This window comes from Cucurbita pepo, chromosome LG07, assembly GCF_002806865.2.
Source record: "Cucurbita pepo subsp. pepo cultivar mu-cu-16 chromosome LG07, ASM280686v2, whole genome shotgun sequence".
Lineage (NCBI taxonomy): Eukaryota > Viridiplantae > Streptophyta > Magnoliopsida > Cucurbitales > Cucurbitaceae > Cucurbita > Cucurbita pepo.
Genome location: NC_036644.1, coordinates 9227799 through 9244103, shown reverse-complemented (window position 1 = coordinate 9244103; position 16305 = coordinate 9227799). Strand labels below are relative to the sequence as shown.

Sequence of the window (16305 nt, the reverse complement as noted above, 5' to 3'; positions counted from 1 at the left end):
CAAATCCCTTGGTGCATGCATGCCCTTTTTCAATCACTTGATATGAATTTTTCATTTTCCATACAAAGCATCTTCATCATTTCCTTTCACTATTTCCCATTAATTAGTACATATTTCTTTATTTTAAATTCCTTTTCAAATATATATATATATAAAATATTTAATGCCACATATTTCACTAAAGTCCCATTCGATCGTGCGAACACCGAGATGAAAAAGAAAATGTATATGAACTTAGACCTAAAATGGATAATATCGAACTAATAATATTCCTAACACGCTTTTTTATTAAAATAATAATTTATTGTGAGGCCTGTCTTTCTTTGTCCTAAAAGCAAAATTCAAGTGGCCCGGTTTCAAAATTTTTGATTGAAAATATATATCGTATTATTATAGAGACATGAAAGGAAGATAACTCCATATTTTCCGTTCATTGTATAAATGCAATAATCGGGATTTTCGTTCTGCGTCGTTGATTAATCGAAGGGTTTTTTGAAAAATAAAAAAATTAGGGTTAAAAAACATTTAAAATATGAAAGGCAAACATGAATACACGAGATTCCCTTTATTAGCAATCAATATGCTTGGTGTGAAACAAACATGGCATGCACAAAAGTTTTCAACAAAACCATTACTACATCCTCCTTCCTATTTGGTATAACATCTATGAAAAAATATTACGTGGAATTATTAAATTTACCCGTTACGTAACGAGTTTAAATTCTTTATTTATATATTTTCTGGAAAAAATTCTAAGAGGTCACCCAATATAGAACTGCTCAAAGCTAAGCATGCTTAGTTTGAAATCCCGCGATCGAGTCATGTGAAGACAAAATATGCTAAAAAAGACTCTCAGAAGCATTTAAAGACAAGTAAGCAACGGAATTATGTTGGTTAATCCAAATTCTGAATCATGGGTATCGACATTACATTTCTAATCGACAATTATTTAAATTTATATTTAAATTTATATTTAATATCTCGAACCTCCGAACTTTAATATTATTTATTTTTTCGATATAACTTTTATAGTCTCATAATTCAAAGCATTCCCTTTTGCTTAGTCAAACTGCTCAACCAAGTGATTAGAAAGCCTAAAATGGCTTTAATGTGTCTTTCAATACTGTTTTTTTTATTTTGGATTTTTCTTCCTTTTTTCTAATAAAGTTTAATTTCAAACTGTTTAACAATAAAGGACTAAGAAAAAAAAAGCTCAAAGCCAATGAATCAGAATATTTCTATTTTTTAAAAATATTTTATTTAATATTTTCTATTAAATTAAGATAATTAATTAAAAATAATAAATAATAGTTCTACTGTTTGATTGCTCTCTGTGTAGACTTGAATGGAAGCAATAAAGTCTCCCTTTCATAAATAAATAAATAAATAAATATATATATATATATATATATATATATATATACATATATGTATGTATGTATTTATACTTGGAAAAGAAATATATTGGAGCTGTGCATGCATGCAATATTTATATATATAGGAATAATAATTACAAATTGCACCCTATGGTTTGCCCAATTTACAAATCATGCCCTTGAATTCTTTTCACAGCATATAGTCTCATAAATCTCAAACAAGCCATACCCTTTTATGATTTGCAAATGTACAACTAAAAGAGGGTGTTTGAAGCAATTATTGAAAGATGAAGGGCATGGTTCATAAAATAGGTAAAATTACAGGATACTGATTGATAGAAACCAATTTAGATCGACAATCTCAGCTCTAAATCAAGCTCGTGAGTCTCACTTGATTCAGAATTCTGACTGCTTGAACCAATTGAATCACTCCCGTATTTTGTATTCATGTTCTTGTGCATTGAATCCTGCATTTTTCACACATACGAACATAATTGAGTATAATTGCAATAAATGACTCTCGATATGGTAATTTGTGTCAACCAAACGATCATCGAGCAATCAGTAATTAGGTCAATCTAACTTTCGAGACATTTAGTATTCAAATCTCTACATTTTCATTACCATTGAACTCGTTTAACAATTTCTACGAATTAATTATCTATCATCGGTAAAAAAGTTATAGGTACGAATCTCGGTAACTAACCAGTACTCGAGGATTGGAAAGGTGTCCAGTCATATTTGGTTCCCCAAAATGTTGGGTCTCCAGGGTTGTATTACTCATGTTCCATCTAAAACATCACAAACAATAAATTAAATAATAATAATTATTATTATTATTAAAATTTCATAGAAAATAAAATAAAATGTCTAAATTTTACTCCATAAATTTACAACATAAAAAGAAAATAATAGTTATAATAAATAAATAAATAAATTACCTTATAGAAGTTGTTGTTGGCTGAGAATCCCCATACCTAAAGCTTCCTCTTTCATATTCTCCCATTCCCTGGGATCCATTATCAAAGGAAAATTCTTAAAAAAAAAGAAAAAAAAAAACAGAAAATTAAAGTTTTATAATTAATTTGATTTTTATTTCAAAATCAATAATCATATGAAATTAAACGTGTGTCGTTCATTTCATTTAAAGTCATAAGTCATATTGAATCGGTCGATATAAACATAATTTTAAAATTTTTTGAGGTCAGAAGTTCGAATCTCTACAGAGAAACAAGAAATTATCAGATCACTCGTTCAATTCTAGAGAGAAACAAGAAACAGAAAAAAATACCTGAATTAAATTAATTTTTTTTAAAATCTCTTCAAATTTCCACTCCAAAATTATAGGAATTGAAATTTACGGCGGAGAGATATGTAAAAGAGAGAAAAAAAAGTCAAAGAAAGAGAGAGAGAGAGAGATTTACGGCGGAGAGATTTGGATAGAAGTGGCCATAACCAGCACAACCCATTTCGCCATGCAATCTGATCTTCTCCAACTGAGCTACTCCCAACCCTCTTTGCGGTTGCTTCGGTTTCTCACCGCCGCCTCCTTTCCTCCCTCTCCTCCCCGCCGCCGCAGCCGCCGGCGACCCACTCCTCCTCTTATCAATGTTCCCCATATTCATCTCCCCAAAATAACCACTCCCCATATTAAAAACGAAGAGAGAGAAAGAAATCAAGAACTAGAGAGAGAAAGTGGGAGGGTTGAGATCTCTAAAGCCCTCTTTTTAAGCTCTTTTTCACAGTCCCAACAATTATTGCATCGCTGGATCAGACTGTCTCTCGGATTTTTATGTTATTTATACTTAGATTTTTATGCTTTTTTTCCCCTCTTGCTTTGAGAACTTCCATAAATATTTTTTTTCTTTTTAATAAAAACTATATAATATTAACAATCATTGTCGCGGTTATAATTTTTTTAATTTTTTTAGAGTTTTTTAGAAATGAAATAAGAGGCAGAGAGGAGATCTTTTATTTATAATAACTAATTAATTAGCTCAAATGTCGAGACCACCGTATCCTTGTATTTGATTATGGATTAGGTCAATCAAATCAGATTTTAGAATTAATCATGCACGTAGGATCGAACCCGTAAAAGAGGGGTCCACCAATTCAAGACATGCCAGCTGTCAAATTTTATTAAGTAATTTATAAATCTTTATTTTGGCTTTAAACTTGAAAATAAAAAAGATTATTTTTTAAAATAGTTCGATTATTTAATTTCAAATCAGAGTAATTAATTTTTTTTTAATAATACATATATAAAGAAAATATATTAAAAAAATTAAAAAAATTGGTTTTGGTTGACCAAATTAATGATAATTAATGGTAAATTTAAAATTTGGTAAGATATATAAATTAATGTATTGTTTTAGGGACCAAATCTGATTAAGGTCTTTGAAGCATGATCTGTGAGGGTAATATTATATTAATTAATTAGAGTTGTGAAATGGTTTTGAGAGGGTAAAACCGACTTTTTACATCAATCAACACGTGAACTCCTTTGCTTTGCTTCCCAAATCCTCGTTAATCCCTTTTTTAAGTCTTAATTAACTACGTCATTTGGAAAGCTTTCGTAGATAATCCACTAAATTAAATGTAAAAAAATTACTCCAACTTGATTAAGATATTATCTTTTATCAGAAGAATCTAATTAATGAATTTTGTTAGAATTAAACCTTTAAATATTACAAAATATATATATATATATTACATAATTAGACAGTAGAATTGTTACAATTTGATCATTTTTTTATTCGATAAATTTGAAAATTATAATATTCAATAATAAAGTCTAAGATTCAAAACGTCTCTTTAATTATTAAGAAATTATATCGGTAAAAATGAATGACGTGTAAAATATAATAATTAATTCTATATATTAGTAATAAATAATTGCACTAAATATGATTATAAAAATTAATTAAAATTTCTCATTTACACCTACTTTTCTACAAAACATACCGATATATTTGACCTATTGGGTTAGAAAATCAAAGCATATAATAATTACTTCAAATTAAAAAAAAAAAAAAAAGTTTTCAAATATGATTAAAATATATTATAATTTTGCATAATTATTAAATTTTAAATCTTATTCAAAGTAGTTTTAATTTAATTCATATAATTTTAAAAGTATTTCTCGAATGAGTTCCTCTACAAAAGATGTAACTACCAAGCCCACTGTTAACAAATATTGTCGTTTTTGTGCTTTCTGTTTCATACTTCCCCTCAAGGTTTAAAAAATAATAATAATCTCACAATCCACTCCCATTTAGGGTTAGTGTCATTGCTAGCACACACCGCCTAATGTCCACCCCCATAAGGGCTCAGCCTCCTCGCTGACCCATTACTTGATGTCTGGCTCTAATCAATTTGTAACGGCCCAAGCCCACCGCTAGCAGATATTGTTCTTTTTGTGTGCTTTCTCTCTCAGACCCCTCAACGTTTAAAAAATAATAATAATTTCACAATCCACTCTCATTCAAGGGCAGAGTCATTGGTGGCACACACTGCCTAGTGTCCACCTCCATAGGGGCTCAGCCTCCTTGCAGGCACATTGCCTGATGTCTAGCTCTAATCAATTTGTAACGGCCCAAGCCCACCGCTAGCAGATATTATCCTTTTTTGTGTTTTCTGTTTCAAACTTCCCCTCAAGATTTAAATAATAATAATAATTTCACAATCCACCTCGGGGCTCAGCCTCCTTGCTGGTACATTGCCTGATGTCAAGCTTTAATCAATTTGTAATGGCCCAAGCCCACCGTTAGCAGATATTGTTATCTTTGGGCTTTTCCTTTCGAACTTCCTCTCAAAGTTTTTAAAATACATCAGCTCGAGAGAAAAATGTTTCGTTCTCCTTTCCAATCGATGTAGGATCTAACAAAAGAGATGACATCTTCTTAAACCAACGAATTATTAAGAGTGTTACCCTAAATCGAACCGATCGAGACCATAGATACACGAAAAGTCTATGATGTGCATGCATGTATGGGTTAAGGGGGAAAGACAAAGAGAAGTGGAGAGGTACAAAGAATATATGAAATATCCACCGTAGATTTGTAAGCACGTGCAAACACAACCAACACACGTTTTATGTAATTAATAAAATAAAGTAATTTACAAAACAGTCCCTAATCCATAAAGATCATACCCTAATATTATCCCATATAATATAAAGATTCTCTTCCAATATAAAGTATAGGTGTAGGTTACTTGAACCACAGCCTTTTTTTATGTAATTAATGTATAATATTGGGAGACATTAGAGTTTTAATTTTATTAAATTCCAAAAAACTTTAATTATATTTAAAATGGGATTAAATAAAGAGAGGATCGCTCAAGATTCTTATAGAAGATTGAGTATATTAATTAATATATTTAAATTATTTATTAAGAAACTAAAAATTATAATTTTAATAACAAAATTCCTTCTTATCTCTGTTGATATGTTGAAATTTTTCGTGACAAAACGTGTAATTATATTTAATTTATAATATTATAATGTATTGATTAAATTTGTTTGAAATTTTATTCTTTTTTTAATATTTAAAATATGGAAAATTGATTTTAAAAATATAGAAATGAAAAATAAAATAAGCACAATCATTTATGGATTAAAATAAGATTTAAATTAATAAATACTAATTCTTTTTCATTTGTTTGTCGGTTTGGTGAATCGTACGGCTATAATGAACTCCATTTTAATACCTACCAACATGGATATAATCGTGCGGCTATATATATATATATATATATATATATATATATATATAATATTATAAGTTACAAAAATTATATATATAATGGGAATTAAGTGCTAAAAAATAAATAATTAAATAAATATTTTGATACAGTGATGGCTAAAGCCCAAACTCAAAATACTGTTTGGGCTTGGGCCTAAGTTAGGTTGGCCCAATTATTTAGCAGGGCTTTGCATCTGAGATTGGTTGGGCTTATTATTATATTTATTTATTTAATTACTTTTATTTGATAAAATTATTAGTATGAGAGATATTTAATGTCCCATTTTTTCTAAAAGAGTATTTTCTTATACATTTTTACATTTTTAAAACATTTTTATCAATATTTAAATTATTAAAAAATAAAATTTAATTTTTAAAAAATAAAATTTAATTTTTAAAAAATAAAATTTTTAAATATATGAAATATATATGACAAGTTCATTAAGTGGACCGGGCCAACCAGTCTAAATATGACTCAAATGGGTCGACCCACGTGTCAAATTGTCAACCTAGTCTTCTATTTTTACATATTCTAACCTAATCCAGAGATTATAGAGATTATAATTATACCGTTGAGAGCTATATCTATAGCAACAAGGTGCATTTTTTTTTGTGCTTCAGAGTAATTCTATTGTGATGTCCCACATTGGTTGGGAGGCAAACAAACCATTATTTATAAAGGTGTGGAAACCTTACCTTAGCAGACTCGTTTTAAAACCTTGAACGAAAGCTAGAGAGGAAAAATGCAAAAAGGACAATATCTACTAGTAGTGGGCCTGGGTCGTTACAGTTGGTATCAGAGCCAGACACCGGACGATGTGTCAGCTTTCTCGCTGTTTCCTTGAGGGGGGTAGACACGAGGTGGTGTGCTAGTAAAGATGCTGGGGCCCAAAGGGGGTGGATTTGGGGGCGGTCCCACATCGATGGGAGGAAGGAAATAGTGCTAGTGAGGACGCTAGGCCCTGAAGGGGGTGGAGAACAAACCACCATTTATAAGGGTGTGGAAACACGAAAGGAAAAACTCAAAAATGACAATATCTGCTAGCGGTGGGCCTAGGTCGTTACATCTATGTTGAGTGATTTCCATTCTTAGAAGCGAAAGATGAATACGTGACCATGTCGCAGAGGAATGTCGGGTCATTAGGTATTGACTTCCTAATTTTGAATTTTGGGCATGAGTCGTTATACAAGTAAATGAATAAAAGATGATAAAATCAAACTCGAGTAACGTGACCATGTCGCAGAGGAATGTCGGGTCATTAGGTATTGACTTCCTAATTTTGAATTTTGGGCATGAGTCGTTATACAAGTAAATGAATAAAAGATGATAAAATCAAACTCGAGTAACGTGACCATGTCGCAGAGGAATGTCGGGTCATTAGGTATTGACTTCCTAATTTTGAATTTTGGGCATGAGTCGTTATACAAGTAAATGAATAAAAGATGATAAAATCAAACTCGAGTAAATATTTTTTTATGTTATACTTTAATGTGTGTATATATATATATATATATATATATATATGTTAAAAGGGAATTTGAATAAATTGTAACGCAACTTTGTGATCAAAGTATTTATAACTTTTTCTGAAGAGCCATTTAAGTTTGAATTCTCGCTCATATTCTTAACAGAAACATTTAAAAAATTAAATAAATAAATTTAAAATATTCATAATTTGTTTAAATAAAATTTAAATTAGACCAAATTTTACAAAACCCGAAGCGAATGGCTTTGTGTGGTTGGAGGGCCATTAATGGCGGCAGCGACAGGAACCAGAGGGACCCATCTCAGCCATTTCAGGTACCAATCCAGAGCTAAAGAAACGTTTTGTGCATTTCGAAACCTTTGTCTCTGAGTATTTGAAAGATTTCGAGAGGGATAGAAGAAGAAAAGTTCAGTAAATTTAAAAGCCCCTTTTCGCGATAATCCAAAACCCTTTCTCCATTTCCGCCATTGTTACACCTCAAATCCTTCGCTGATTTTTAGTTCTTCTAATTTCTGTTTCTCATTTCCATTCTGTACTTTTAAAGCGGATTTTGCAGAGGCTTTTGAAGAATGAGCGGCGCTTCGAAGTTCATTAAATGCGTTACTGTTGGAGATGGAGCTGTTGGGAAGACCTGTATGCTTATTTGTTACACTAGCAATAAGTTCCCTACTGTGAGGCCTCTATTTAATGGCTAATCTGTTTGGTTGATGTTAATACCCTTTTCATGGAGGATTTTTGTGCATTTCTTTGAATTTGGGCTAATCCCTCTTATCATGCACGGATGATTTTCTTCCAATTTATTCAAACTCCAAGCATGAACACTTGACAATGATGCTCTCTATCTCTAAACATTGATGATTATCATGCATTTCTTTGAATATGGGCTGCAAGTTCTGGTTTGAGCTCTGAATATTGGTGATTTTCTCCATTAAACACTAAGCTTAAGCAGTTTCAAACGGTCTTTCTCTTCATATTTGATGCTTTTTTGCCATTTTTATTGAATAGAGTCTGTGATGTCCCACATTGATTGAGGAGGAGAGGAGAACGAAGCCTCTTTTATAAGGGTGTGAAAATCTCTCCATAGTAGACGTTTAAAAACTTTGAGGGGAAGTCTGAAAGGGAAAGCCCAAAAGGACAATATCTGCTAGTGGTGGGGAGAGGAGAACGAAGCATCCTTTATAAGGGTGTGGAAACCTCTCCCTAGTAGACGTGTTTAAAAACTTCGAGGAGAAGTTTGAAAGGGAAAGCCCAAAAGAACAATATCTGCTAGCGGTGGGGAGAGGAGAACGAAGCATCCTTTATAAGGGCGTGGAACCTCTCCCTAGTAGACGCGTTTAAAAACTTGAAGGGGAAGCCTGATAGGGAAAGCCCAAAAGGACAATATCTGCTAGCGGTGGGGAGAGGAGAGCGGAGTATCCTTTATAAGGGTGTGGAAACCTCTCCCTAGTAGACGCATTTAAAAACCTTGAAGAGAACCCTGAAAGGAAAAGCCCAAAGGGATAATATTTGCTCGTGGTGGGCTTGGACCGTTATTATCTCTCTCAATATTGGTGGTTTGTTTGGCAGGACTATGTTCCCACAGTGTTTGACAATTTCAGTGCCAATGTTTCTGTGGAGGGGAATATTGTCAATTTGGGATTATGGGACACTGCAGGTAAATATAGTGTCCTTTGTTTATATGCATTTCACTGAGTGATCTTTATTGATTGTTGTTTGTTTTGAAGGTCAGGAAGATTATAGCCGGCTAAGACCTTTGAGTTACAGAGGTGCAGATGTGTTTGTACTAGCTTTCTCATTAATTAGTAGAGCCAGCCATGAAAACATCCTCAAGAAGGTACTGATTTGGTATTAATTAGGGTCCATATAAGTTGTAGAGGAGAACAAAACATTTTTTATAAGGGTGTGAAAATCTCTCCTTAGCAGACGCGTTTTAAAACTTTGATGGGAAGCTCGGAAGGGAAGCTCAAAGAGCACAATATTTGCTAGCGGTGGGATTGGAATGTTACAAAAGGCATCAGAGCTAGGCACCGAGTGGTGTGCCAGCGAGGATGCTAAGCCCTGAAAAGGGTGGATCCACATCGATAAGAGAGGGGAATGAGTGCTAGCGAGAATGCTCGGTCCCGAAGGGGGGGTGGATTGTGAGATCCCACATCGGTTGGAGAGGGGAACGAAACATTCTTTATAAGGGTGTGGAAGTCTCTCCCCTAACAGACGTGTTTTAAAACCTTGAGGGGAAATCTGGAAGGGAAAGCCCAAAGAGGACAATATTTACTAGTGGTGGGATTGAGCAGTTACAAATGGTATCTGAGATAGGTGCCCAGCAGTTTACTAGCAAGGATGCTGAGCCCCGAAGGGGGTGGATTGTGAGATCCCACATCGATTGTAGAGGGTAACGAAACATTCTTTGTAAAGGTGTGGAAACCTCTCCCTAGTAGATGCGTTTTAAAACCTTGAGGGGGAAGCCCGGAAGGGAAAAACCAAAAAGGACAATATCTGCTAACGGTGGGCTTGGGCGGTTACAAATAGTATCAAAGCTAGACCCCAAGCGGTATGCCAACGAGGATGCTGAGCCTCGAAAGGGGTGGATTATGTGATCTCACATCGATTGGAGAGAGAACGAATGCTAGCGAGGACGTTGGGCCTTGAAAGGGAGTAGATTGTGAGATCCCACATCGATTGGAGAGGGGAACAAAACATTCTTTATAAGGGTGTGGAAACGTCTTGTTAGCAGACGCGTTTTAAAACCTTAAGGGGAAGTCCGAAAGAGAAAGCCCAAAGAAGATAATATCTGACTACAAGTGCTTGAATAGTAGAGAAAAACTATCGAACATATTCATTGCAACTACATTGCTTTATTTTGATTTCTCAGTGGATGCCCGAACTGCGAAGATTTGCGCCCAACGTTCCAATCATTCTAGTTGGAACGAAGCTCGGTACGTCGACAAAAGTTATTCATCCATCATTCGATGTTACATTTTGTTCATACTAATGACCATTCGTGTAAATCCATGAACAATATCAATGAAATTTGTCTCTGTTCATTTTAGATCTCCGTGAGGACCGACGATATTCAAACGAACAAACGGGATACAACGTCATTACATCTTCCGAGGTTCGCTTCCCGAATCCTTGCGTATTTCTTCGAATGTGAACTGTGATCTAATGTCTCTTGAAAGATAAGCTGAACTTTGTTGAACAATCAGGGTGAGGAGCTGAGGAAACAAATTGGTGCTTCGGCTTACATTGAGTGCAGCTCCAAGACACAACAGGTAGACACAAGACAACATAGGAAGATGTTCCAATTTTTGTGGCGATGAACAATATCTAACTTGAATTTGTGGTTGATTCTTTAGAATGTCAAAGCTGTATTTGATACTGCCATTAAGGTTGTTCTGCAGCCTCCGAGGAGAAGCGAGATCACGAAGAAGAAAAGGTGTCGAGGACCGAGCTGCTCGTTCACGTAAGTCGCACCCCCGCCCGAGATCTGTTAACCTGTTTGTGACTCTCATTATAAAATCTTGTTATTGACATGCATACAACTATGGCAGGAGCATCATTTGTGGAGGGTGTGCTGCCTAGTACACGCCGTGCAGCTGCCGAGTACACGCCGTGCTGCTGCCGAGTACACGCCGTGCTGCTGCAAGCTCTGAGTAATCCTATTTTGTGGAGGCTAATTCATGACTAGCTTTCTGAGTATTTGTTGATCCGTTTTGTGGCTGTATTAGCTTAGGTTGTAGTGGAAGACAACTTGAAAATTAGGGAATTGTTCATTCTCTCAAGAACTTAAGGTATATATGTCTCGGTCATTCTATAATATTGTGTCGATTTGATATGAAACATCCACTCGAGGCTAGAAAACACGTACTTTATCTTTAGTTATTAAGATTGATGAATCTTGCACGATAGCTAAATGATATGAATTCGAGATATAGTGACTCGGTCATCGTTCCTTTTGTGGTCAAGTTAGAACATTGCAATTCTTTTAAAACTTAACATTTCAATGTTATAGTCGTCGTATTTTTGAATTGTCTATCGGTATGTGAATATTCAAAAATATTCCTTGTCTCATGTTTTTTTCAAAATGGTAGAGTGTTATATCGACTTCAACTCGATGTTCGTTTAACACTTATCTCAACCCATCTTTGAATTCCCAATAAGGTTTTAAATCATTTTTTATTGAAGTTTTAGTGATTAAAATAAATATTTAAAAGTTTAAATAAGTAAAAAAAAAAACTATATATATATATATTAAATTATAATGATATAAGTTTTGAGAAAGTTGATAAGTTTCCATAGTTTGTACTGTATTTGTCAAATCTTTCTGCTTTATAAAACAATATCCTAAAATCAATGAATATATTAATTCTCGGCGACATTTGAATTTGGCTTCTGTTGTTCACTGTCCGGCGACTTGTTTTTTCGCCTTCCGGCGAAAATTAACTGCGAACTGTAACGAATTTTCATAACCCCTATCTTCGAAAACCCTTGAACACGCACTCCAACATCGTTGCCAAATGGAATCTCCATCGGCAAAGAGCTGGAGCATCCACACTCGGCCGGACATCATCCGGAAGTACCAGATCCTCGAGCGTATCGGATCCGGCGCATATTCCGATGTTCACCGTGCACGGCGGCTCTCCGACGGCGTCATCGTCGCTTTGAAGGAGATCCACGATTATCAATCGGCGTTCCGCGAAATCGAGGCGCTCCAAATCCTTCAAGGTTCGCCTAATATTGTCGTTCTGCATGAGTACTTTTGGCGTGAGGATGAGGATGCTGTGCTTGTTCTCGAGTTTCTGAAGACGGATTTGGCCACCGTTATAGCGGAGGCGAAGAAGCGAGGATCGGACGGTGGAGAATCCGGGTGGAGGCTCGCGGTCGATGAGGTGAAGCGATGGATGATCCAGATTTTGAGTGGTCTTGATGCTTGTCATAGAAATATGATCGTGCATAGGGATTTGAAACCGAGCAATTTGTTGATCGCCGACGATGGCGTGCTCAAACTTGCCGATTTTGGACAGGTGATTCCCTTTCATTCTCTCTTTTAGTCCAAGATCCGCGAGCAAAGAGTTTTCAGAATATAATTACAGTAATGCGCATTTAGCTCGTTTTCGTGAGGAACTACTGTTTGTAACTCTATGCTTGTAGATTGTTCACCATAAAAGTAACCTGAAATATTGATTGAATTTGGTGTTCATCTGTTCATGTTGAAGGATTATGATTCTTGATACTCAAATCTAGCAGAAGATCCATGATATTGAACTTTACTTGACCTTATACATGTGATTCCTGCAGATTGGCACTTTTTATCTCCTTCAGTTTTGATTCTTGATACTCAAATCTAGCAGAAGATCCATGAATTTGATATTGGTTTCACAGTTCCTAAAAGAATGAGTTTGATGTTGGTTTCAGGCAAGAATATTGATGGAGCCAGAATTTGATGAATCCAATGAGATTTCACAACCAAGTGAGATGAATTCTTCTGATCAAGTACCTGCAATTTCTCAGCCACCTGCAATTTTTTCAGGAACAGAAAGTTCGGTTCGAGAAGGAAACAGAACTGAAGAACAAGAACCAATTAGCAGAGAGGAGTATTTTAGAGCTTTAGACGAGCTGAAAGCAAAAAATTCAGAAACTGAGTTTGATAAGGAAACATGTACTTATGATGGAGATACGTCTTGCATAGCAACGTGTACCACGAGTGATCTCGAAGAGGATCCATTTAAAGGTTCATCATATTCTTATGAAATGGAAGGGGGAGTTCCAGCAGATGATGGACAGGGTTCTCTCACTTCTTGCGTCGGAACTCGCTGGTTCAGGGCCCCCGAATTACTCTATGGCTCTACAAACTACGGTTTGGAGATCGACTTATGGTCGTTGGGTTGCATTTTTGCCGAACTTTTTACGTTGGAACCACTTTTTCCAGGAACTGCTGACATTGATCAAATGAGCAGAATTTTCACTACTCTAGGCAACTTGACTGAAGATTCTTGGCCAGGTTGTTCCAAACTTCCAGATTTTCAGATCATATCATTCAACAACATAGACAAGCCTATTGGCCTCGAAGCATGTCTTCCCAACCGATCTCCTGATGAAATTTCCATCGTTAAAAGACTTCTTTGCTACGACCCGTCTAATCGGGCGACAGCCATGGAATTGCTCCAAGACAAGTATTTCACTGATGAGCCACTTCCTGTTCCCCTGTCTGAGCTTCATATTCCTTCAACCAGAACTGGACAGGATCTGGATTCCCCTGCAGGATGGTACAACAACAATGACTCAGACTCCGATATGGACGTACTCGGCCCCTTGAACGTTACCACAAGGGCCACTCGTTACTCCGTACAATATGATTGAACTGTTGGGATCGAGATCAAGGTACTCCTAAATATTTGAAACTCTACTTTGTTTCAATTTAGTTATTTTACTCATTACTTATAAGTATAGGCTTCCTTGATACATTCTGAATCTTGATCAGGCCATTTCTTATCCTACAATACCATTATTGCTCATCATACTAGAACCATCAAAAGCTTGGAGAATTTAGATGTCGGGACGATCGTTCCAATACCCTTCTCGAAGAATGTTGTGTCTGAATCCTAAACAGACCATTTAGTATACTACGATACCGTTATCGCTCTTCATACTTAAAACACCAAAAGCTTGGAGAACTCAGTTGTCGGAATGATCATTCCGATGCCCTTCTCGAAGAATGTCGCGTTTGTTAATGTAATTCGTGTATATTTGCACAACCAAAAGATGTGAGTTTCCCTCCCCTTCCTTTCTTTTTTCAAGGACCTCAAGTTTTGTCTGTCTCCAAACTGATCATGAATGTGGTTCCTTCTCATGCTTTATGCTTTTGATTTTTCTTCCAAATGAACACATTTTCAAGTATTTGCTGCATTCTTGCTTTCTTCTTGCTATGAGGCTGACAGGGCAAGATATCAATAGAGTTATGGAGGGATGCCTAAAAATTGAGGGCAAAGATGGTCTCTAATACAATTAATATGTATATTTCTTCCTTATCTTTTTACTATTAAATGTACCAGGGTTAACCAGGTTCGGGTACAAGTACGTGCAAGCTAGCTAAGACATTTACGAGGTTAGATTAAAATATAAGTATACTCTCAGATCTTTTAAATTTGTCTATTTAGTCCCTGAACTTTAAAAAAATGTCTAATAGATCAATAAACTTGTTTCTCGGTTTTTTTGTACTTTTAATTTAATATCTATAATTTATTGAACTTTGTGTTTATTTAGTCTCGTTTTTTTTTTAAGTGTTTGTCTTTAAACCTTTTAATTTGTATTTAATAGGTTTCGTATGGATCATTGATTATTTGACGTTTTTTTTTTTAATTCATATACTTGGGGTTTTAATAGGCATAAAATTCAATTTTATAAGTAAGTTAAGATATACCCGAGACCGATTAGACACAAAATTATAATTTTATAGGTAAGTTAAAGTTATATTTTTTTAAAGGAAAAAAATTGAGTATTGTGTGGGTTTGTTAAAACTTTATATAAAGGATCTAAAAAAAACTGTACATAAATCATGGTCGGAGAATCTTTCTCTTGTACGGCATACTTATAGACTCAAAAAGTGAACACGAGATATATTTTATATTTTTAATTTTCTAAAAATGTTTTTAGTTATATTTATTGTTTTTAACATAGATCAATCTATAAATACACTAGATTTTTAAATCAAGTTTCTATTAAATAAATAAATAAATAAATAAAATTTAAAATCTATTTTGAACCTGTTAAAATATAAATTCGTATGATTTGGATAACCTATTAAAGTTTATATTTTTAGCCTTTAAATTTTTATCTTTACCTTTATTTTGATTTGAACAAATTAATAGCAAATGTGAGGAAAAATGTAATATAATAAATCCAAAATATTTATTTTCGTAAAGTTCAAAGATTATTATTATTTTTAAGTGTAGAAAAAAATAATGTCTCTTATGAAAGGAGTCTAGTCTTATAGAACCGAGCCTCACTTTGAGATGAGATTAGAAGAGCTCTATTGAACCAGACGGTCAAACTGGTGTGAGAATAACTTGTATAGTATTATCTCCAACACAGTTTGAAGATGTACTGAAGCCAAAATCTTGTTTATTAGGTAATAAATTACGAAAATATCTGTTTTTTTTTTTATCTGAATTCAATTATAAGTAAATTAGAATATTTAAATTTATGACTTTTAATCGATAATACACAATTTAATGGCAATTACTTTTGTACATAATTAAAAAAAAAAAAAGTAAACAAAAGAATTAATGAAATTATTAGGCTGTCTAACAATTTCTGATAGTCTATTTAGCGCCAAATTTGTTTTATTTCCTTTGTTTAGGGGATGGAATCTTGGATTAATTCCCTCTTTTATCCTCATAGTTTTTCATTTATTTAACCAATCAGGAACTTCCACGTGTTCAAAAAATTTGAGATGTATTACGTGGTGAAATATTAATGGCTATTTGATATGGATGTGAGAAATACAGGATCCATGCCCTCGACAACTTTGTCGAAACTCCACAGCCGTCAGAATCTGATGGTTCACAATCTCCACGAGGCTTGCTTCTATGAATTCTCACCGTTGGATCATGTCGAATTGTTTTCACCGTTAGATTTAGGCAATGGTGTTAATCTCACCGTTCAATATTTACAAAATTGAAATTTCAAAATCTCGGAAGA

General features: G+C 34.3%; 3 protein-coding genes across 6 annotated transcripts; 2 read left to right on the top strand and 1 right to left on the bottom strand.

Annotated features, from left to right (window-relative positions):
* Positions 1-1564: 1564 nt before the first annotated feature.
* On the bottom strand, positions 1565-3049 carry LOC111798472 (protein SPEAR1-like). Its single transcript, XM_023681641.1, has 4 exons — positions 2801-3049; positions 2318-2385; positions 2083-2167; positions 1565-1843 (listed from the first exon to the last, which is right to left on the bottom strand). Exons 1-4 carry the CDS (start codon positions 3023-3025, stop codon positions 1724-1726), a joined length of 498 nt encoding a protein of 165 aa, XP_023537409.1. The 5' UTR covers positions 3026-3049; the 3' UTR covers positions 1565-1723.
* A 4782-nt stretch (positions 3050-7831) lies between these two features.
* Positions 7832-11440, top strand: LOC111798471 (rac-like GTP-binding protein ARAC7). Of its 4 annotated transcripts, none has more exons than XM_023681640.1 (9): positions 7832-7922; positions 8165-8241; positions 9175-9262; positions 9333-9442; positions 10478-10541; positions 10656-10720; positions 10812-10877; positions 10962-11068; positions 11157-11440. In XM_023681640.1, the coding sequence occupies exons 2-9, from the start codon at positions 8221-8223 to the stop codon at positions 11185-11187; spliced, it is 552 nt and encodes a 183-aa protein (XP_023537408.1). In that variant the 5' UTR covers positions 7832-7922; positions 8165-8220; the 3' UTR covers positions 11188-11440. The 4 variants fall into 4 exon arrangements, with proteins under 4 accessions (XP_023537408.1, XP_023537406.1, XP_023537407.1 ...); XM_023681638.1 differs by having other exon boundaries at positions 8165-8279; XM_023681639.1 differs by having other exon boundaries at positions 7833-7922; positions 8153-8241.
* Positions 11441-11928: 488 nt separating this feature from the next.
* On the top strand, positions 11929-14511 carry LOC111798470 (cyclin-dependent kinase F-1-like). Its single transcript, XM_023681636.1, has 3 exons — positions 11929-12629; positions 13021-13986; positions 14087-14511. Exons 1-2 carry the CDS (start codon positions 12123-12125, stop codon positions 13963-13965), a joined length of 1452 nt encoding a protein of 483 aa, XP_023537404.1. The 5' UTR covers positions 11929-12122; the 3' UTR covers positions 13966-13986; positions 14087-14511.
* The last annotated feature ends 1794 nt before the right edge of the window (positions 14512-16305 follow it).

Bases quoted from the DNA above. Each gene is read 5' to 3' on its own strand.
- LOC111798472 (XM_023681641.1), bottom strand. From the start codon at position 3,025: ATGGGGAGTGGTTATTTTGGGGAGATGAATATGGGGAACATTGATAAG. The intron at 2,168-2,317 runs GTAATTTATTTA...GTGATGTTTTAG, and splicing joins CCAACAACAACTTCTATAAG to ATGGAACATGAGTAATACAA. The intron at 1,844-2,082 runs GTTAGTTACCGA...TGAAAAATGCAG, and splicing joins TTTCCAATCCTCGAGTACTG to GATTCAATGCACAAGAACAT.
- LOC111798471 (XM_023681638.1), top strand. From the start codon at position 8,178: ATGAGCGGCGCTTCGAAGTTCATTAAATGCGTTACTGTTGGAGATGGA. The intron at 9,263-9,332 runs GTAAATATAGTG...TTTGTTTTGAAG, and splicing joins GGGATTATGGGACACTGCAG to GTCAGGAAGATTATAGCCGG. The intron at 10,721-10,811 runs GTTCGCTTCCCG...TTGAACAATCAG, and splicing joins ACGTCATTACATCTTCCGAG to GGTGAGGAGCTGAGGAAACA.
- LOC111798470 (XM_023681636.1), top strand. From the start codon at position 12,123: ATGGAATCTCCATCGGCAAAGAGCTGGAGCATCCACACTCGGCCGGAC. The intron at 12,630-13,020 runs GTGATTCCCTTT...TGTTGGTTTCAG, and splicing joins AACTTGCCGATTTTGGACAG to GCAAGAATATTGATGGAGCC.